Source organism: Nerophis ophidion, linkage group LG21, assembly GCF_033978795.1.
Source record: "Nerophis ophidion isolate RoL-2023_Sa linkage group LG21, RoL_Noph_v1.0, whole genome shotgun sequence".
Taxonomy (NCBI): Eukaryota; Metazoa; Chordata; class Actinopteri; order Syngnathiformes; family Syngnathidae; genus Nerophis; species Nerophis ophidion.
The window spans coordinates 1,647,330-1,670,021 of NC_084631.1; the positions used below are offsets into that span (position 1 = coordinate 1,647,330).

The window sequence follows — 22,692 nt, forward strand, 5'->3', positions numbered from 1 at the left end:
AAATATATATATTCTTAAATCACTGAAACAAAATGATATAACTATATAATATGTACATAGTATTTGGATAATAAGGGTATTTAAGATCAAAGTAAAAAAAGGATCAGCCTCAATTTTGTATGCAGATGAATATTTAACTGCTAGCATCGTGTCTTACGAACACAAATGTTAAAAACATCCTTACATTTTTTCTTATTGCAACATTGGATATATAGTTTACACTATTCATTTGGAAACACTGGAAACTACCACAATTAGTAACATGAATACAAAACAATGACAATAAAAAGTGTGTTCCCTTCAGCATCGCAGACCCTAATGATGTCTAATGGGGGGCCTCCTGCTTGGTTTTAACCCCAGGACACCCGACTCTCTAATTGCCATGGCAACTAATGAGATGGAGAGATGAAAAGGCCCGTTAGAAATACTGGGGCTATTATTAACCACTTTATAGCGTTCCAAACAAGGCAATTAAAAGGTTTTAAGAGTTTGAAAGTTTAAAGAGCATTACGATATTATGCAGGCATCAAGTGGCGCACCTGAAGCAAAAAGTCCAAAAGGTTAAATTGTATTTTGACAACCCAGTAGGAATCTCCACGATTAAGCTGTTTAAAGTAAAAACATATTCTACATAATTCAGATTTATTGAAATTAACACTTTCAAGTCTTGACTATTAAAAACAGAAATAACCTACAGTGGTTTCTTAAAATAGACTTTTATTTACATGTAAAACAAATACATTATACAAAAACCCGACAATTTTTCTTTAAAAACCAAAACCAAAAATCATTCCTATTTACATAATAACATTTTATCAATGGAAAAGCCTTCTATAAAAAAAAAATAAAAACAATTAATACCGAGAAGGAATAACTGGCCTGAGTTGTGCCTGTCAGTGGTCCAAAAAGTTAAAAATACTTCTCTGGGGGCCTTTTGTATGTGCAACAGACGTGTCCAGTCTGCAAACCCTCTTCGCTGCTGGGTTCATCGCAGCCGTGTTCCTTCTCTTCTTCATCGTCTGTGGATCAAAAATAACATTCTTCATTGTCTGAACTGTGACAAATCCATGAAGCTGCATACACGGAGTATGTGGGCTTTGGCCCCATCTACTGGCAAAACACAGGCATCTGACTAATAATAAGCTCTGGAACAAGACAATACATTTCAGATTATGAGCGTTCAAACTATTTCCAAAGGTCCCATCCTCAAAAATGAAGGGATGGGATGGCACTTTGAAATATTTACAACCCCAAAACCAGTGAAGTTGGCCCATTGTGTAAATACAAACAGAATACAATGATTTGCAAATCCTTTTCAACTTTTATTCAATTGAATAGACTGCAAAGACAAGAAATTTAATGTTCAAACTGAGAAACTTTATTTTTTTGCAAATAATCAATAACTTCAAATTTAATGGCAGCAACACTTTGCAAAAAAGTTGTAACGTGGGCATTTTTACCACTGTCTTACATGGCCTTCCCTTTCAACAACACTCCGTAAACATTTGGGAGATGAGACCAATTTTTGATGGGAAATGAGACCAGTGATTATATGCATCAATTGTTCATTCAAGGCTAAGGCCAAATATGGAGATACATATTGTGTATCGCGATATGGCCTAAAAACATTGAGATATTAAAAAAAAGGCCACATCGCACAGCCCTAACCTGAAGTACCGAAGGTCACGGGCATTACCGCTTACGTGCAGTGATTTTTCCATATTCACAAAGTAACAATTTGAATGTGGACTCGTCAGAGCACAGATCATTTTTTTCACATTGCATCAGTCCATCTTAAAAGAGCTTGGGCCCAGCCAAGCCGGCGGCATTTCTGGGTGTTGTCGATAATTGGTTTTTGCTTTGCATTGTAGTTTTAACTTGCACTTACAGATGTAGTGACAAACTGTAGTTACTGACAATGGTTTTCTGAAGTGTTCCTGAGTCCATGTGGTGATATCCTTTACACACTGATGTCACTTTTTGATGCAGTACCGCCTAAGGAATCATAGGTCACGGACATTCCATCCATTCATTCATTTTCTACTGCTTATTCCCTTCGGGGTGCGCTGGAGTCTATCTCAACTATAATTGGGCGGAAGGCGGGGTACACCCTGGACAAGTCGCCATCTCATCACAGGGCCAACAGATAGACAGACAACATTCACACTCACATTCACACAAGGGCCAATTTAGTGTTGCCAACCAACCTATACACAGGTGCATGCCTTTGGAGGTGGGAGGAAGCCGGAGTACCCATAGGGAAGCCAAGCAGTCACAAAGAGAACATAAAAACTCAGTTCACGGACATTCAATGATGGTTTTCAGCCTTGCCGCTTACACGCAGTGATTTCTCCAGATTCTCTGAAACTTTTGACAATATTACAGAATGCCGATGGTGAAATCCCTAAATTCCTTGCAATAGCTCGTTGAGAAAGGTTATTCTTGAACTTTTGGACGATTTGCTCACGCATTTGTTGACAAAAGTGGTGACCCTCGCCCCATCCTGGTTTGTGAATGACTGAACATTTCATGGAAGCTGCTTTTACACCCAATCATGGCACCCACCTCTTCCCAATTAACCTGTTCACCTGTGGGATGTTCCAAATAAGTGTTTGATGAGCATTCCTCAACTTTCTCAGTCTTTTTTGCCACTTATGTCAGCTTTTTTGAAACATGTTGCAGGTATCAAACTCCAAATGAGCTAATATTTGCAAACAATAATGTTTACCGGTTTGAAAGTTAAATATCTTGTCTTTGCAGTCTATTCAATTGAATATAAGTTACAAAGGATTTGCAAATTATAGTATTGTTTTTATTTACAATTTACACAATGTGCCAACTTCACAGAATTTGGGGTTTGTATAATTTTGCAAATAGGCCACTAATTCTGCAAATGGTACTTATGAAAACCCCTTTGGAGGCAATTAAATGGTTTAATCACCATGTTAAGAAGCTTTTTATCAATACTTTGTCAACTACTATCTATTGTTACTTCTCTATGACTTACATATTGTTGTCTGCGCCAACGAGCACATTTAGCCTTGTGTACCTCTCTGCCTTACACACCAAAAACATCTCTTCTTGTGCAGTTCCACTCAGCATTTTGAGAGCATACTGGAAGCATAAGCTTGAGCTGGGAGTAGCCAGGTGTTGCACTCAACACGCCACAAAGGGTAAGTGTGCTGCAAAGAACCCTCATTACCTTCAATCTTTTCCATCTTTAGCGCTTGTGAAGATCACAAAAAGCAAATATAATATATCCTCATCCTTTTAGATCTCACTGCAGCCTTTGATACCATTGAACCCACGGTCTTCCTTAATAGATTGGATAGTATTGGCACCACAAACACCGGAGGTGGGGGAAATAATCGATGAGTAAACGTCAATAATATACTTTACTCTAAATAAAGTAATGCACACAGTTCTCAAATTTGGCTGACCGCCGTGAGCCACCTTATCGAGAGATGAGACCAGCTCCTTTATTTTAGGGCACTTATGTTCCAGTTTTGCAAACATTTCCATTCATTTAATAGATGTGGGAATTATTTTAACAGTTTCTTATTACAAATGCACAGTTCTTAAAGTTACAAGAGATAAACGCTCATTTGGTGAAACGAAAAAAAAACTGCAAAACTGCATCAATATACATAAATTAAATATGCAGGTCCCAGGACTGGTTGGGGACCACTGCTCTAACCGACTCACTCTATGGTAAAGATGTACACTTGGCCTATCTTCTTCCTTGGTGTCAAACAATAAGACGTTATTTCTATGTGTAGTGCTGATTCTTCTACTCACATGATTCTGAGGAACGTCTGAAGTGGAGCCGTCCTTCTCCGGCGACAACGTCTGGAAGAGAAATCCGCGACTGTTTCGGGGTGCCAGTGGATTTCCCTCGGAAATGGAGGCTAACTTCTGCAGGACAGACGGAGGCTGACTCAAAAGGGAACCTCTCTTCACCTGCAGGGATGTAATAGGACACACAGTCACAAACAATATACATTGATAATAATAATAATATATATGACAATAATAATAGGAGAGTGCTAATAAGCTACTAAGTGACTCTAATAAAGTTTTTATACACAATGGCTTACCTGTGACGGCTGCGAGGGTCTGAGAAAGGGATTGAGGGATGATATCTTTTGTGTTGGTGGTGCTGCCACAGGAAGCTCTGGTTTGTAAATGAGCAATTAGTCATTTTCAAATTCTGTATTTGTATCTTTGTATGTGATCTTAACACTGAGCTCTATGGCTGTTTCTGTTAAGTTCATTAAAAAGATTGTGACGCAAGTGGCGTTCTGATGAGACTCAGTATCAAACCAACCTTTCTTCTGCAGCGTCTTGGCAGTCAGCTTCTTGGCCAACCTCATGAAACGACTATCTTCCTCTCCAATCTTCTCGTCATCCTCATCCAAGTCCAGAGCGGCACCTTTTTTGGCTTTCTGTTGGGACTGAATAAACGTACGTAAATAAAGAATTGTACTTTTCTAAAAATATGAGTTTTAAAAGAAAAACCTACCTGTTCTCGGAGCCATTGTTCTCTTTCCAACCTCTCCTTCCTCCTCCGGATTTCATTCTGATCTACGTCTTCGTCCTCCTCCTGCTCATCCTCCTCACCCTCAGCTCCGGTTCGGTCTGTGTAGAAGTCGTCATCTGCCAAGAAATATTAAAATTATAATTTGTTTTGTAATATAAATGTGGGAAAAACTAAATATGCGCTATTGCTATTGTTTGTAAACGCACCCATGTTTTTCCAGCGGAAATGCCGAGCTCGTCCAGGGCCATCAGAGTGCAAATCGCCATCCGCCAGGTAGCGCTCCTGGTACAGCCTCAGACGTCGTTTGTCATCATCCATTATCTGCTTCCTGTTTAAAAACATGTGCAATACTATAACCTCAAAATAGTAGCTTATTAATCATTTCAGGAGGACGTTGCAGTGTTAAATGTGGCAGACAAAACATGCACATGCTTAATAATAAAATGGCTGTGCGATAAATCTTGTCTGAGTGCGCTAACAAATTAAGAGTCCCAGACAGATAGCTCACACAGGGTTTTTCATTCATTTAACTGAATGTGGCGTGCCGCCTTGTTTTATTCATGGCCGCCACACCCTGAAAATACGTTTTAACGTAAAAAGAAATTAAGGTGTTATGATGCATTGTAGCGTCCAGAAGTCACAAGTTTCACGCTATTTTAAACTTTTATTGCCAATTGTGTGATGACATAGGTTTTACTTTTTGTGCAAACACTTTTGTCTCTGTGCTTCCCCAGACAGACAACACTGTTTGACAAAATCCAAACCACACAAAAAAACATTATCACCAGCAAATTGTTACAGTATGAATGGATATATATTGGCTATTAAGTGCGCACTATTGACGAGTGATGCACCGAAAATTCGGCCACCAAAAAAGACTTACCACCGGAACATCGCTGCCGAAACTGGATGTAAACAAGATGCACGGGACTGTCTAAAATGTAGCAAGCATGTCTGCAATGTTGACACAACTTTGATGTATCCAAAACATAACCATGGATAGCGATCTACAATATGTGTTAACACTAAGAGGACAGTGGCGACTTTTAAGGAGCGAAAGTAGCAGCAGAGCCAAGCAAGTGCGACATGCTCGCTGCAATCCCCTTTCATCGGGGACATTGAGGGACAGAAGTAAGGTACAGAATCTATAAACACGAGTACATTATATAATAACAACAGTTTATAAACACGAGTACATTAAATAATAATACCAGAAAAGATGCCAAATGTGTTGCTTGTAATTTTTAATGAACTAGTAATTGAAAGTCTATAAACACTTTAAAAAAATTCTATAAATACAAAAAAATAAGCAGCAACTATTGAAAATATGGCAAAGCTACATAGAAATATATGTTGATATGGATCCTAATAGATTTTTCTTTTTTTTAAATGTTTGTGTGTATTTTTGGCACGTTTTTCTAAAGAAAATCATATAGCAAATAAGCGATGATGTCATGGTGACCATGCCCCTAACCACGCCCCAATCGCCAAAGGTATCTTGGCAAATCCAGGGGAAACCCTGCTCACATTTAATACCTTAATACTAATTGTAGTAATAGAATATTTCAATGTAATAACACGTTCACTTGCAATTATCTTGTTCTTTCAAAATTGCACTTTTAAATCTTCAGGGGAAGTTTAAACTGTCCAAGGTTTCTATGGTAAAAAAATAAAAAAGAAGTACATTTTTAATCTTGTAACAGATTTGAGACATTTTTAATACTTACGTGTACTATGACTCCAATCTAATTGGGATTAATCGATTTAGAACCTTATGAATCAAAATCAAATAAATTTGAAAAATGACGAAATGATTATTTTGTATAAACCAAAGAGAGTAAACCCTATGGTAAAATACACTTCACAACTGCAGCGTGGGATCTAAAATGTTGCTCCTTACCTAACAAAAAGGGCTAACTGAAAGCAGCCAATGCATGGGGCTTATGGCATTCTACTCACATGTGGATCTTGTTGACCTGGTCCTGCAGCTCTTCATCAGAGGGTAGCTCCTCCAGAAGCTCTTCTTCCTCATACTCGCTCCCTCCGTCGTCGTCTTCGTCGTCACTCGCTTCTTCGCTGCCCGACAGCTCGGCCTCAGAGTCCACAAAGTTAGTCAAGCGCCTACAAAAACACCACACAAGTCAGCACAGAGAATGTACTATACTGTAAATTCCGATTTATGTATAAATAAATAGCTATATTAGAATAGTTTTGCCCATGATGAAAATAACTTCAATGTCAACAATATGCAGATTCTCCACTCACATTTTCTTCTTTTTCGCTTTCTTAATACTAGGTGCAAACACTCCATTAATCTCCTCCTCTTCCACCTCGTTGTTCTCTTCTTCTTCTTCATCATCATCTTCTACTCCCTCGCCTTCACTGACTTCATCATCGTCTTCCTGTAAAACAATTAGAAATGTGTTATATTGATTCAAGGTAAACCAAGACATAAATGTTTGCTTCTGTGGGCTGGAGACAAGCATGCTGACATACCACATCTGACAGAAGCCGGAATTCACAGTCTTCTTCTTCCTCCTCCTCCTCCTCCTCTGGCATCTTTTTCCTATCAGAGAGAAAGTATAATGTATATTCTTTAAGAGGGACACCAGCATTTAATAAGAGACTTAGACTAGACCTAAGGAAAGTAATGCAGACAATCATACGTAACAATATAATAGTACCTGTCTTGTGCTGGGGAACCTGAGTGAGGAGAACCTAAAAAATACATAGAAAAAAACAAACATATGTTAAATATTCAATTCGCACAAAAGTAATGAGACAAGGAGGGTACCTGAGATGGGAAATTTGCCAGAGCACAGCCCTAGCAGTTGATCCATGGTGTTGTCTTCCTCGTGTTCTTCCTCCTTGCTCTTTCCAACCTGTGACTTCTCTTGCTTCTGTGTTGATGGAAATGCTCCTGAGCACAGTCCCAGAAGTTCCTCCATTTGTGTTTCCCCGGGGCTTGGTGCCGCTTGGCCACTATTGCTGCTCTCCGCCGTTCTAAAAACACCGGAGCACAGACCTAAAAGCTCCCCCATGTTGGCATCCATGGCATTTTCGTCCAGGCTGCCCAAGATCAGCTGTCTCTTGTGGGAGTGGGCTGGCGCACCAGGCCGAACGCCAACATTCAGGAAGCCGTCCGCGTCGAGTAATTGGGAGTGGGCGTCGTCCTCCAGTGAGAAGCGACCTTGGGAATCTCCGACCAGGCTGGGCCCAGCAGCCACTGCACCCATGGTCTCGGAGTCCACACCTGGTGAGGGAGGTGCGTACAAGTCTTGGGAGTCCTCAACCGGGAGGCACAGCGATGGCTCAGAGAGTTTACCAGAGCTCTGGCGAACAGAGAACCAGTGAAGATGTCACAAACACTGACCATCACACACGACTACAAACATTTTTTCTAATTGTGCATTTACGAGACTGAATAGTTTCAGTATTTGGGTGATGTTGAGCGGGCCTTAGTATGGGGAAGTATTTGTTTAAGTGGAAGTTAATCCTTCAGGTTGCGTGCAGCTGCAACAGGACACCTGCCTTTACACACATCTCAACAGGCTTTGGGATGAAAGAGGATAGTTTGGAATCCACAGAACGTTTCCCTCCTTTAAAATGACTAAAATAGCTGGTGTGGGAATACAGACAGCCATGGTGGAGGAAGAAGATCGCCCAACGTGCCTAACATTTGGAGAGGCAGCTGATGGTGACCTATCGCTCGACTTTCGAGAGCCTGCTGACGTACTGCATAACAGTGTGGTACGCCAGCTGCACTGAAGCAGACAAACAGGCGATTCAGAGGGTCATAAAGTCGGCACAAAAAATCATTAGCTGTCCCCTGCCCTCCCTGAAGGACTTACACAACTCCCGTTGCCTCAACAGAGCAAAAAACATTACCAAGGACAGCACACACCCTGGCTTCCACCTGTTCGACTTGCTACCATCAGGCAGGCGCTACAGGTGCATCAGAGCCAGAACAAACAGGCTCAGAGACAGCTTCTTTCCCAAAGCTGTCACCATGTTGAACTCTAACTTAAAATAATAATAATTCGCCCCTATACAATATCATGCCCTAATACCCTACTGTGCAATGCTACCCTTCGAGTGCAATACGTCCAACACTGATTGTTATTTATTACTTCGGTACTCCTGTCTAGCTTTGTATATTGTACAGTATTTGTATTTTGTACTTCTATAGTGTTTTGTATATTGTACAGAATTGCTTATTATTTTTATTGGATAGTAGTCTGTTTATTTCAATTGATAGTTTTTCCTTTATTACTCTTATGTCATTTATTTCACCCCATATTTGTTACCACTACCACACCTTAAGTTGGAGTCTTTAATCTCGTTATATGCAAATATAATGACAATAAAGTTCATTCTATTCTATTCTATTCTATTGCAGACATGATGCAAGAGAAGGCAACACATTGAACATGACAGGTTCTACTGGACAACCAACTATTTCTAAATGCGGATGTAACTATCAAAATCTCACAGTACAATATTGTCACAGTATTAAAGCCACGGTACAATATTATTGAGGTATTTTTTCCAAAAATAAAATAACAAAAATAAGACTTGGTAAAAATGTGATCTGAAGTGGAAGGACTGTTTAGGATGAATACGATTACTGTAAGTGAGTTGAGTTTGTGTTTATTACGTGCATGCATACAATGATACATCACAATATCCAGTTTCTCTATTCAACATGTTCGAAAAGGAGTAGGAAGAAACACAGCGTATTTAATCCTACACTTTTTCCTTTACATAGCAGTTGCTAACCCTTTTGTTCACTTCCTTTTCTCAATTTTATTTCACAAAATACTCAATAAGCAATAACATTAAAAAAAATAAAAAAATATTTAGTGAAGTAAATTGTATTTCATATGGTTATATAAATAAGATCATCTAGAAAATGAATGGACAATGAAATAAATTCAGAATGTTTATCACGATTCTTCTTCTTTGGACTTTGTAAACTTTAAGTCTGAAGAGGTTTCTTGAAGTGGATTATAGTAGTTCATTGTTTGATGTATTTGCTTAATCCATTCCGTAATTTTTACTTCCAGGTCTTCCAGCACGGTGAAAGAGGGGTTTGTGCATCTGCCTCACAATACGAAGGTCCTGAGCAGTCTTGGGTTCAATCCCGGGCTCGGGATCTTTCTGTGTGGAGTTTGCATGTTCTCCACGTGAATGCGTGGGTTCCCTCCGTGTACTCTGGCTTCCTCCCACCTCCAAAGACATTGATTGGCAACACTAAATGGTCCCTAGCGTGTGAATGTGAGTGTGAATGTTGTCTGTCTATCTGTGTGAATCTGGATGAATTAAGGGTTTTGAATGTTCTCTATCCATCCAAATAATGTGCAAATAGTACTAGATGTATCAAACTCAAGATACAAAATAAATTTGCAGGCAGGCACTTTTTAATCACGTCGACAATGTAATGGCCTGTCACATGTACGGTTCTGGTCAGCACCAAGTAAGTGACATGACTTAATTGTGCGGGTGTGATCTTCCTCACTTCAACATACATTTGTGGCAGCATTTGTCGAGCAAAATATGCCCAGCTAAGCAACTCGAGAACAGTTTTGATTTGGGCTTACAAAGTAAACTGAAATTAATGTTTCATCCAGACGCATACATTTGGCCAAATGTGGCCAAATAGACACATCGTGGGTTTCCTGGACAGGGTCTATATCGCAAAAATGTTTTTTAAAGACAATCCCTTTGCCATATTCCACTAGATTTTTAAATATATAAATCACCCGCTTGAATATTCCCTCTTTTTTTCTATGACTCTCATCATCATTTGGGATGTCTGTTTGTTGTGATTTTCCTTCCTGGTTCGATGACCTGCCTTATCTTGCCTCTGATTGGCCCGTCCCTTATGTTTCCATAATCTCAACCAATCATGACCCATCATGGTAAACAACCAACCAATCATGGATGTACGTGCAAGCACAACTTGGAAGGAAGAAGGCGAGGCGTTTAGTAGCCCAAGGAGTTTTGCAAGGAAGTGACAAGAAGGAAAACAAATTAGCGGCATTTGGTCATTTTAAACGTGAAATAAATTATATCAATAATTTCTTAAATCATATCTTGTTTAAAAATATATCGATATATCTTACAAACTCGATGTATCGCCCAGTCGTAGTTGTGTCGATTTAGTTTAGTTCATATCCATCCAGATCAAAATGTATTCCTTTTGTATCATCAATCCATGTTTCTGTGACAGCTATCACTTTGAAGGGTTCATTGAATTGTTTTAAAAAGTCCTTCATGTGCTGTAATTTGTGGGAAGCTTCTGCTATTAAAATGAATAATGGACAATTTGTTATCACATTTAATGTTGCTGTTATATAGTTTATCTGTATTATAAAAACAAGTATTACTAATGTGGGAGAGAACATTTGTATCTGGATCTATACAACGTTCCAAATCCTGTTTTTTTGTGATCTTTGTTGCAGAAGTTTTTCAGTTCCATATTTTCTTGTTCAACAATCTTTAATGTTGTTTCAATAATCTCTATAAGTGTAGGTGGATGCACTCCTGAATCTATGTATTCTAGTTTAGTGGTTCCTTGGAACACAGTAGTGTTGGTGTTGAATCTAGGTGTTTGTTTCCCATCAGACTCCATTATCCCTGCTTTCTTCAGTCGCTTGCTTTCTTGCCGATTTCAGCATTACGTTTCGTGAGATGCTCATTCATGTACACATTTGTTCCCTTCAGCTAATTGAACACAAAGATAATGCTCAAATGTTCTAAACATATTCATTATTACTAACATTAATTTTATGGACAAAGAATTGTGCGGGAACATCCATTGTTACAAGCAAATATTTAAAAAAAAACGTCAATATAAACATCTAGTTTACGGGTGTAAAACAATAATGTTCAGTTTAGTGTCTGTCTTTATACTTTTACTTTCTGAGAAGCAGTGAACTCTACAGTAAACATTTTTTATGTCAGTTTGGAAAATTCTGTTTCTCAGAAAAGTAAAATGATTATTTAACTTTTAATTAAGTAAAAACCTTACAAATTAATGGCTTCAAATACCTTTCCCGGCTGATAGTTTATCAAGTGCTTCTCATATATTGTATTCCCCGTGGTGTGCAATGTCCGCGCTCCCACTCGCCGTGCGCTGTGACCGGCTCTGTGCTGGTTTGGAAAGGCTTGAGAGGAAGGTGGCGTGTTTTGCTTGGCAGTACGCATACTTTATTACCTCTGCTAAAGATGTTATGTTTTTGCCAGGGTTTGTTTGTTAGCAACATAACTCACAGCTTTGGATGGATTTTAATGACATTTTCAGGAAATGTCTGGAAAAAAAACAAATGCTCTAATCTACTTCGAACACCGCTCTCCCGCATGCTTCCTCTTTTTCCTCCCCTTTAAGACACCTCACACCGATGCGCAGAGGTTTTTGGGAAATCTAGTTTATTGTAAGACCGGCCATGGCACCAGAAAAAACTATACTGACCGAGTTTTTGTTTGATACAGTCATACGTCAAGTCACTGTGACGATTTTGAAACCGCAATATTTACAATACCGGTAAATCCCTACTAAATGCGATAATAAAAGGTAAAAATAAAAAGGTGTCTTCACGTAAACTAAGTTCACTTTGCATCTGGCATTAGTGACAGAAATACTAACTTGTTACTGAGCATGCTAAGCTAGCTAACACCAGCTAGCTAACATGACACAAAGAACCGAGTCTCAAAATAATGTGGCTGTAGCTTAACACTAAAAAAATTATAATTAAGGCATCAAATTAATCAACTCATTAAATTAACAAATCAACAACTCGTTGACAAGTTGTGAGCAAGTCTCTAAAACATCCTCCTTCCTACTTTTATTTTTTTAAACTCTAAGAAGTGTTAATGGAATTATTTGAGTTGTGATCTTCTTCAGCCTGATTGCATTTATTTGCATTGTTTGTTGTTGGGGTTTTTTTTTACAAGGAAAATATCAACATGCCACTCAAGTTGCAGTTTTAGCAATAGGAAACTGCAATAAGAACTGCCCTTTATTATTACTGCTTTAAAATTTGAAATCATTTTTTGTTATCTATTTTAAATATATATCCTGCACTTTAATCATGTTTTTTTTGTATTGCTTAAAAATAACTGGTTAACTTAAAAAGTGATTTTTCTCAACTTTTCAATACATTTCAAAATAACAGTTAAGAGCTGTAATTACATTACCATACTGTGATATATTTGCCTGTGGTTATCATACCATGTCTCGGCAAGGCAAATGAAAAGCACTGGCAAGTATTTTACGTTCTTTCTCACCTTGGAAGCAGAGCCAAGGAAGCTGGGCCTGAAGAGGCAGGGAGAAGGGGAGCGAAATAGTGGTTGGGGGTTGGAAACTCCTCTCCCTGAGCGCTGATAGCTGACAGGTTGGTAAGAAGTGATCATTGATCCGGCCAGCTCAAAGCTGCTGTTGTTGCTGATGTCCTTCATCAGGGACAGAGAGTCATCTTCTTCTGCAGACAAAGACGTGAAGCTTTGAGTGAAACAGTTACATTGCTATAAAAAAAACAACCCTTTATACTACATTAGATGTTTGGAAAAACGTACCCATCTTACTAGCACCGTCTTGTCCAGGAGGACCAGATCTCCTTCCACTATCACTAAAAAGAGATTTGAATGTTTACACATGACATGAACAAATAGATCAACTGCAAAAAGGTACTGTGTAGTTTAATAATTAAAAAAAAAGGTTCTACACAAATCGGGGTGGCCATACTTTGGAGATATATTAAACCCCGCAACCTGAAAAGCCAAATCCCTCACCCAGTGCGAGAGCAGGAGTTGCCTGGAAACAATATGAGTGTTCCATCAGTGTTCATCAGGTCTGGAGTTACTGGTGGGCCATGAAGAGCCACAGGAGAAAGACTCCTGATACTCTGGACTACACTGCCTTCCTCCTCCTCCCCCTCATCATTTCCTCCCAACAAGTCATCCACACCCTGGGACAAAACAGTAGGATAAATGAGGGAGGAAAAAACATTGCAGGAGCAGCAACGACAAACTCTTAACCTCTTCTGCCTCAGAGTCATCAGTCATTTCTGCCTCTTCCTCCTCCTCTCCACAGTCTTCATTATCAAGTCGATTCAGCTCTGCCTTGCGCGCCCGCTCTTCCTGTCTCCGCTGGGCCATGGCTAGCAGCAGTCGCTGCTTCAGGGTCAGCAGTTTCTCACCTATGAAAGCAGGCCACCATTGCTAAAAGTCATTACTTTTTTTCTCCAAAAACATAATTCCAGAGACTGGTAGTTTCTGATGAACACAAAGCCTCCTTATCCATACCGGGTTTGGTCACTGCAGGCTCCTCTTGTCCTTCTTTAATAGTGACGGTGACAGAATCGGCGTGCAACTCCTCCTTTCCAGACGGCAAGGTGTCTTTACGGACAATGTTGAGCTGCATCGTACGCTCCCCTTGGGGACGAGCCGGAGGCTGGACGTGTCGAAGGTATCGCTCCTTCAGAGCCGCGACACCTGAGAGGAGAGAGCGAGAAGGGCATTAATATAAGCAGAATGGTAACAGGCGCAGCTATTGAAGGCATAACTCACCTGGGTTGAGTGGTGCGGGTTCAAGTTGTACAAAATCTCCAGCATTAGCGCACAACTTAGCAACAGGTGGCGGGTCCAGGCCAAGCTCCTTCAGTCTCGTTAGTTTGTCCTTTTTGGGCTTGGTGGACGGCATCTCCGAGGGCTCAGCTGACACTAGGTCAGTATTAGAGTCGGCTTGAGGCATAACCGAACTCGCAGGTCTGACTTCTTCTTGCCGGGCATGAGAAAGCCTGTCAGTTTGTTCTGAAACGTCAACAGCGGGAGCCTCTTCTCCAAATGTAGGTTTCACCGCAGAATCAGTTGTGATGGACTCCTGCAAGCTCTCTGAGAGATAAAGCATTGGAGACATTTCCTGTTCCGTTTGTAAAGTCTCAGCTGCGTTTTGGGCCTGGCTCAGGCTCTCCTGTTGCGGAGATGAGGTTGCGGCTGGCTGAGGGAAGGGCTCAAGGTGAGAGGATGTGATGTGTACAGGAGGAGCAGAGTCCGGCTCTGCTGGCAAGTGCTGGGCTTCACTGGTGGGGTTGGCAGGAGGTGGTGGTGGTGAAGGTTTCTCCAACATCACTGCTGAATATTGTCTTGATCTAAAAGACCAAAGTAGTATATCAGATATAACAGTAATTAATTATGAAAATATATCAGTGGAGGTGGAATCCATTGACATGCTGAAAAGGTTTGTACTTCAACAGTGCCATGGCGGGTCCCTCTGGCCTGGCTCTCTTCTTAAAGAACTGACTGATGGTCTTTGGCTCAGGGACGTGGTAAGGCAGGCCAAGCTCAGACTCTACATTAGGCAGAGATGTGTGTCAAAAATGACAAAAGACAGCGCGTTTGTCCTGTAAACTGACCTCTGATCAGCCTCTGCGAGTCACTGTGGAGCTGCCTCATCGCCTCCTTACTTGCGCGTGCAGCTTTTCTCTCCTAAAAAAAAAAAAAAAATCAAATAAGTCAGAATAATTCTTGGCTAATTGTGCTTACCTAAAATGATTTAATTTTCTCAAAACTCGACAGAGCACCTTATAAAACGGTGGGCCTAATGTACGGAATAATTTTGGTTGAGCTTACCGACTTCGAAGCTATTTTTTTGGGGGGTTTATGGTGAAATGAGTGTGACCAGTAAATGGCAGTCACACATAAGAGATACATGTAGACTGCAATGTGATGGCAGTCATACATAATAAATACGTGCAGACTGCAATATGACTCAAGTAAACGCCAACATTTTATATGTTCCATTGAAAATACAGAACATTACACAAAAAAGTTGTACTAAAATGTTTTAGTACGACTTTGGTAAGCTATGAAGCCACACCACTTGATGGATTGTACTGTGCTTCAACATACAAGTATTATTATGGTGTGTGTATAAAGTAAGACATATTACCTGGCGTTTTGTGTCGCAGTATTATGCAAAAGCAACTTTCCTTACCTTCCGGTACCTGCTAATCTGTATTTGGGATCTGCATAAGTCCTGAAAATGTGCGCAGGTCTGCCATTATAGTCCGTGTAAACACCGTAGTCGATAAGCTTCTTCTTTTTCTCTATCTTCATCCTTTGCTGTTGCAATTTCTAATATAAAGTAGTGTAAAGTTCTTACTTATCTGTCAGTAAACTCGCCATGAAAGCACTAAAACATACCGGTGTAGTGGGTTTACATTATTCACCCAAGGAACTTTATTTATTAGAGAGTTCTGGTCAAACGTTTTTTCCCGGGACACATATCCGGTACTGTTGTTTTAAAAAAAAAGGAGATGCGCTCCGTTATCGATGTACGAAATGTCTGAATATCATTAAAACAGTTACCTCCATCTTTTTGACACTTTTTACACTCCCGTCCTTGCACGCTACAACACAGATGACGTGGAGAAGACGCTGTCGACGGTCAGCCATGTAAATAAGACCGCCCACAAAACGGCGCATCCCGAAGCAACTGTCAGAGACCGGCTTGAAGATGATCTTTAGAACAAAATCTATGCAACATTTTGATCTAAGAACCACCATTACATGTTATGTAGATCACAATGAAGTATTTTCAATTTAGAAATAATATTAATAATAATAATAATATGACCCCTTTAATGCGCCTTATAATCCAGTGTGCCTTTTCTATGAAAAAAGACCTGAATGGACCCGCTCATCGGCAGTGCGCCTTATAATTCGGTGCACCCTATGGTCCGGAAAATACAGTACAATGATTAAAAATTGCTTACTGCACGTTGGGGCTTTTGGACTTCATCTTCAACCTCTTCTTCATGAAGGAAAGGCTCCTGCATCAACATTTGAAAAAACAAACAATCAGAACTAGATATAACCACTCTGTTTAAATGGGAGTAGAAAGTAAGTACCTTGTGCTTTTTCATCTTTTGTTTGACTGCTGCTCGAATAGAGTCTAATGACTCTTCTTCTTCTAGCTCCTCGTCCAAACCAGTGTCAAACAGATCGGTGTTGCCCAGCAGGCAGCCGCTGTCGTTCAGAGCGTTGGGAAGAGGCGTACCCTGGATACAAAGTGGTTTGTCATTGTTACCCAATAGAACTAAAGCAGCATAGGAAGGAAACCAATGAGGATGTATTAGTGACAAAACCTACATGGTTCCATCTAAAGTGAGAACGTTCATCCATTTAAAACATTTACCTCATCCAAGTCAGAAAACCTGTCTTTCTTCTTCAGTTTTTCCACGGCTTTGCTTCGCTTCTCCTTTTTCTCCCTGTGCCTCTTACTTTTTTCCCTCTTTTTCTCAACTCTGCCTGTGTCCTGCTGCTCCTCTTGCGCAGATCCGCTGTCTTCGCCATCAGAAGGAGCACAGATTATTCTCTTGCTCCTTTTCGACCCTTTCGTTTCCCCTCTGCCTTTGTCCTGTGGCTCTTCTTCCCCGTCAACTTGCTCAGATCCGCCGTCTTTACCGCCAGAAGGAGCACAGATTGTTCTCTTGCTCTTTTTCGACCTCTTCTTTTCAACTCTGCCCGTGTCCCGTTGCTCCAGCTCCTCCTCCTCCTCCTCATCATCATCTTGCTCAGATCCACTGTCTTCGCCATCAGAAAGAGCACGGATTATTCTCTTGCTCTTTTTTACACTGTTCCCTCGTTTCTCGTCCGACTCTCCAGTCGTCATCTCCTCTCCACTGGAGGCAGATAACACCAGCGCTTCTGCCATTTGCACAGTCGCCTCCTCCTCCTCACTTTCGCTGTCTCTGATGGCATTACGACGAGGCTTTCTCCGAGCAGTGATGTCTTCATCCTCGTCAGAATCTGATCGATTAATTTGGAGGAAAAACAAATGTCAGTATTATGCAATTGTGCAAATTTAACTACAGTTGGGATTTGGCCTTTAGTGCAACTCTCCCCAAACGTGTAAACATGACACATGTGCTCATCATCTTGGAGACATCACAAGTCACGACGCTTGTTTCACAGCCAAATAGTGGCCTCTTTCACTCTAGTTTGTCCTGCAACTTCACCTGGATGCTCATCCCGATTGTAAGCCACCATCTGCTCAACTGGAGAGCCCATTCCGCTGTCTGAATCGCTCTCGGTGGTTGCGCGAGTCCCAGCCGCGAGACCTTCAGTCTGGTAAAACAACATTCACAGATTACTTTCCTGTAAATGTCACAACTTTGAATGCACACAATGTGCTATTGTAAAAGCATTGCAAAAATAAATGTCAAATCAATCCATCTTCTTCCGCGTATCAGAGGTCGAGTCGTGGGGGCAGCAGCCTAAGCAGAGAAACCCAAACTTCCCTCTCCCCAGCCACTTTGTCCAGCTCCTCCCGAGGGATCCTGAGGTGTTCCCAGGCCAGCCGGGAGAGATAGTCTTCCCCGTGGCCACCTACCAGTCGGATATACCCGAAACACCTTTCGAGGGAGGCGTTCGGGTGGCATCCTGACCAGATGCCAGAACCCCCTCATCTGGCTCCATTCAGCAGCTTTACTTTGAGCTCCCCCCGGATAACAGAGCTTCTTACCTTATCTTTAAGGAAAAGCCCTGCCACCCGGCAGAGGATACTAATTTCGGCCATTTGTACCAATCCTTATCGGTCATAATCCAAAGCTCATGACCATAGGTGAGGATGGGAACGTAGATCGACCAGTAAATTGAGACCTTTGCCTTCCGGCTCAGCTCCTTCTTCACCACAACAATTTAAGAATAAATGTTAAATTCATTTTAAGGGTAAAAGCAGAATTGCAAGTCAACTGGAGTCATTTGTGCATCTAACTGAACAACTTAAAGCAGTGCTAAGAGTTGAGTTTGAGTTTATTTAAAACATGCAAGCATACAACATGATACATCACAATTTCAAGTTTCTCTTTTCAACATGTTTAGAAAGGAGTAGGAAGAAGCAGACCTTATTTAATCCTACCCTCTTATTTTACATAACAGTTGCTAAAACATTTGTTCACTTCCTGTTCTCAATTCAAAATGGTAAATGGTTGTACTTGTATAGCGCTTTTCTACCCCTTTTTAAAAAGGAGCCCACAGCGCTTTGACAGTATTTCCACATTCACACACTGATGGCGGGAGCTGCCATGCAAGGCGCTAACCAGGACCCATCATGAGCAAGGGTGAAGTGTCTTGCCCAAAGACATAACGGACGTGACCAGGATGGTAGAAGGTGGGGATTGGACCAGTAACCCTCAGATTGCTGGCACGGCCACTCTCCCAACTTCGCCACGCCGTCCCAATGTACTCCATAAGAAATCACAATAAAAATAAATAAATAAAGAAGTTATATACTTTGATTGATTGAAACTTTTATTATTAGATCGCACAGTACAGTACAGTACATATTCCGTACAATTGACCACGAAACGGTAACACCTGAATAAGTTTTTTAACTTGTTTAGGTCGGGGTAAATCAATTCATTGTATAGTGGGAATATGTCGAACAGACAACCGTCATTTTTCAAGTGTGGGGCAAAAGCGTTGCTACAAAAAGTAGTTTCAAGTTTATTCACAATACCATATAACAATTACAGTGGTGGTGAAATGTCATCATTTAAAGATGTAGGTACGTGAAAGGGTCCCCCAAATAAGCTAAAAGAAGCTTTTGACAGGGGGTCCAGAGGACAGTATATATATGGAAAGATGAAACATGGCAGCAAACACAACAACAAAAAGTAGCACCACTGCTAATATGTAGCATCATTTGAAAAGTCACCTGCTACTCCGCATGGCAACATCTCTATTCGGTGCCACCCCAACAAAATGCCGAGGCAACCATTTCCACATCAACACCGTACGAAAAAAATAGTGAACAACATGAAGAGATAACGTCCGCAGTAACCTCCCATGATTTCATATTATGCAGCTTTTTTTTGACAATTATTAAAATATCTTGTGTGACATCATGCACAAAAGTGCACTTTATTTGTTTTAAACTATTGTAGTTGCGTACAAAAAGTGCACTTTAATTTAGTGTTGTTTTGATATGTCATCTTGGTAACATGCACAAAACTGCACCAATACCTTGTTTTAAAATGTCTCTGACAATCTTGCACTCTGCAACTGGCTGCTCGACTTCCTTAGTCAGAGAACACAAGCAGTAGGTGTTGGTAACAACACCTCAAGCACCATCACCCTGAGCACAGGGGCCCCACAAGGCTGTGTGCTCAGTCCTCTGCTCTTCACTCTACTGACACACAACTGCACACCAACCTACAGTTCCAACCACCTCGTTAAGTTTGCGGACAACACAACTCTGGTGGGTCTCGTCACCAAGGGCGACAAGACTCACTACAGGAAAGAGGTGGACCTCCTGACCACGTGGTGCAGGCACAACAACCTCTTGCTGAATGTCAGCAAGACAAAAGAGATTGTTGTCAATTTCCAGAGAGGCCACACTCAACACCTGTCACTGACCATCAGTGGTGCTGCAGTGGAGAGAGTAAGGAGAACCAAAATCCTGGGGGTGCACATCAGTGAGGACCTGTCATGGACTATAAACACTGCATCACTGGTGAAGAAGGCCCAACAGCGCCTCTACTTCCTGCGAAAACTAAAGCGGGCATGTGCTCCACCACCCATCCTGACCACTTTTTACATAGGCACCATTTAAAGCATCCTTTCTAGCTGCATCACTGTGTGGGGCGGGGGCTACACTCAATACAACAGAAGAGACCTGCAGCGCATCGTGAAAACAGCTGGGCAAATCATTGGTGCACCACTCCCATCTCTTCAGGACTTCTACACCACCCGCCTCACCTGCAAAGCACTCACAATTGTGAGTGACGCAAGCCACCCTGCACACAACCTGTTCAGCCTCCTTCCCTCTGGAAGAAGATACAAGAGCCTCCGTTCTCGCACCACCAGACTCACCAACAGCTTTCACCACCGATCCATCAGGCTGTCAGGACTTTGAAATCCCCCTCCCTGGAACAACCTGAACTCTAAACACCATGACCCACAGAAAAATGACTATGCAAAATTGCACACATCTGCTGCTATATCATAAGTATTTGCACTACTGATGAAACACTTATTGTTTACAGCCATATCCTATTTAAAAACAACAGGAACTATATATATTGTCATTTTAGTAGGTAGAGATATTTACGTTGCACTTTACTGTTGTGTTTTCTTTTCTTTTTGTCAACGCATGGGAGTGCGAAACTAAATTTTGATTCCTTTGTATGTCTTTACATGTAAAGAAATTGACAAATAAAGCTGACTTGACGGGACCCAGGATGGACCGCTCGCCTGTGTATCGATTGGGGACATCTCTACGCTGCTGATCCGCCTCCCCTTGGGATGGTTTCCTGCGGACGGGACTCTCGCTGCTGTCTTGGATCCGCTTTGAACTGAACTGTGTTGGAGCCACTATGGATTGAACTTTCACAGTATCATGTTAGACCCGCTCGACATCCATTGCTTTCGGTCCCCTAGAGGGAGGGGGGGATGCCCACATCTGAGGTCCTCTCCAAGGTTTCTCATAGTCAGCATTGTCACTGGCGTCCCACTGGATGTGAATTCTCCCTGCCCACTGGGTGTGAGTTTTCCTTGCCCTTTTGTGGGTTCTTCCGAGGATGTCGTAGTCGTAATGGTTTGTACAGTCCTTTGAGACATTTGTGATTTGGGGCTATATAAATAAACATTGATTGATTGATTTGGCTTCACGGTGGCAGAGGGGTTAGTGCGTCTGCCTCACAATACGAAGTTCCTGCAGTCCTGGGTTCAAATCCAGGCTCGGGATCTTTCTGTGTGGAGTTTGCATGTTCTCCCCGTGACTGCGTGGGTTCCCTCCGGGTACTCCGGCTTCCTCCCACTTCCAAAGACATGCACCTGGGGATAGGTTGATTGGCAACACTAAATTGGCCCTAGTGTGTGAATGTGAGTGTGAATGTTGTCTGTCTATCTGTCTGTGCTGGCCCTGCGATGAGGTGGCGACTTGTCCAGAGTGTACTCCGCCTTCCGCCCGATTGTAGCTGAGATAGGCGCCAGGGCCCCCCGCGACCCCAAAAGGGAATAAGCGGTAGAAAATGGATGGATGATTGATTGATTAATAACTGTTTACTAAATACAGTTTTAGTCAATTGACTTAGTTGTGATTTCCCTCTGTATGAAAGCTTAAAATGAGCATATATTAATGCAGTATACACAAGAATGTTTTAATGTAGACACATAGAATCATCATACTGCTGTGATTATATGCATCAAGTGTTCATTCAAGGCTAAGGCAAAATATCGAGATATATATCGTGTATCGTAAAATGGCCTAAAAGTATCGAGATATTAAAAAAAAGGCCATATCGCCTAGACTTCCTAGAAATTATGAATTCTTGTTCGAATTAAACACCAACTCAACTCAAACTACAGCATAAAGTCACCATTTCAGCTGCCTTTTGTCTAATTGTTGGACTAAGAGGCGCCAACTGAACAAGTGAACTCGAGCTAGCTGGAACCAACGTCGCCCGCTAGCCGGCCAAAGCTAACAATAGTGAGGCAACAGCGACAACGACAGTCGACGTTTAAACCGTCAAATAGTGCCTTATAACACAATTATAGGCCAGAAACGTGTTATTGTGTGACTATGGAGACTTTATGCTCACCTGTTGTTGCGCAACGATCAGGCTCATCTCGTTGTTGGAGTCCCACTCGCCGCTTCGTAGATTAAAACACCTTGTCAAATAGTGGCAGCCACGACATGTACACTCTTATTATACACCGACACGGCAAAGTCGCTCATTTAAGTCGCGTTAATAATTAGCGACCTTCTCGGTTCCTTCTCGTCCTCCCGCCTCTTCCACACACACACACACTGTGGGAGAATAATTTGATCTTTCGCGCGCCGTGACAGCTGGCCAGCAGTTTGCGTCACTGAGCTGTCAATCACCCACGGCTCACGGTTCTATTGGCGGGTAGAGCGCTTTGGGCCCGCCTTTATTTTGGCGTCACGGAGCAAGCGCTCGATTTAGTTATCTGACCTTTTCACACGAGCGGGACCAGGCTTGTTAAAAGGAGCGACTTGTTTTTCACAAGCCTCGTGGTGTGAATTGATCAACGCACATAACGGAAAGCAATAAAAAATAAAAAAACAGAACACGGAAGCTGATACAGAATTTCCAAAATAAAATGTTTTAAAAGAAGATATT

At 41.5% G+C, this 22,692-nt stretch overlaps 1 protein-coding gene across 2 annotated transcripts; it reads right to left on the reverse strand.

Moving 5' to 3' along the window:
- Positions 1–699: 699 nt before the first annotated feature.
- LOC133539576 (claspin-like) lies at positions 700–22,424 on the reverse strand. 2 transcript variants are annotated; one of them, XM_061881592.1, is made up of 24 exons: positions 22,150–22,424; positions 17,563–17,671; positions 16,740–17,353; positions 16,453–16,602; positions 16,318–16,374; positions 14,956–15,028; positions 14,789–14,891; positions 14,111–14,691; positions 13,847–14,035; positions 13,580–13,740; positions 13,334–13,509; positions 13,118–13,170; positions 12,830–13,023; positions 7,335–7,872; positions 7,225–7,258; positions 7,037–7,106; positions 6,806–6,942; positions 6,500–6,661; positions 4,747–4,868; positions 4,523–4,656; positions 4,328–4,445; positions 4,098–4,174; positions 3,799–3,960; positions 700–1,019 (listed from the first exon to the last, which is right to left on the reverse strand). In XM_061881592.1, the coding sequence occupies exons 1-24, from the start codon at positions 22,174–22,176 to the stop codon at positions 894–896; spliced, it is 4,167 nt and encodes a 1,388-aa protein (XP_061737576.1). In that variant the 5' UTR covers positions 22,177–22,424; the 3' UTR covers positions 700–893. The 2 variants fall into 2 exon arrangements, with proteins under 2 accessions (XP_061737576.1, XP_061737575.1); XM_061881591.1 differs by having other exon boundaries at positions 4,328–4,454; positions 22,150–22,423.
- Positions 22,425–22,692: the final 268 nt, after the last annotated feature.

What these genes read in the sequence shown, in the direction of transcription:
- LOC133539576 (XM_061881591.1), bottom strand. Translation starts at nt 22,176, where the DNA reads ATGAGCCTGATCGTTGCGCAACAACAG. An exon ending in TCCGGCTTCTGTCAGATGTG is followed by an intron (nt 6,943 to 7,036) that starts GTATGTCAGCAT and finishes ATTGTTTTACAG; the next exon opens with GAAGACGATGATGAAGTCAG. An exon ending in CAGACGTTCCTCAGAATCAT is followed by an intron (nt 1,020 to 3,798) that starts GTGAGTAGAAGA and finishes TTTGATCCACAG; the next exon opens with ACGATGAAGAAGAGAAGGAA.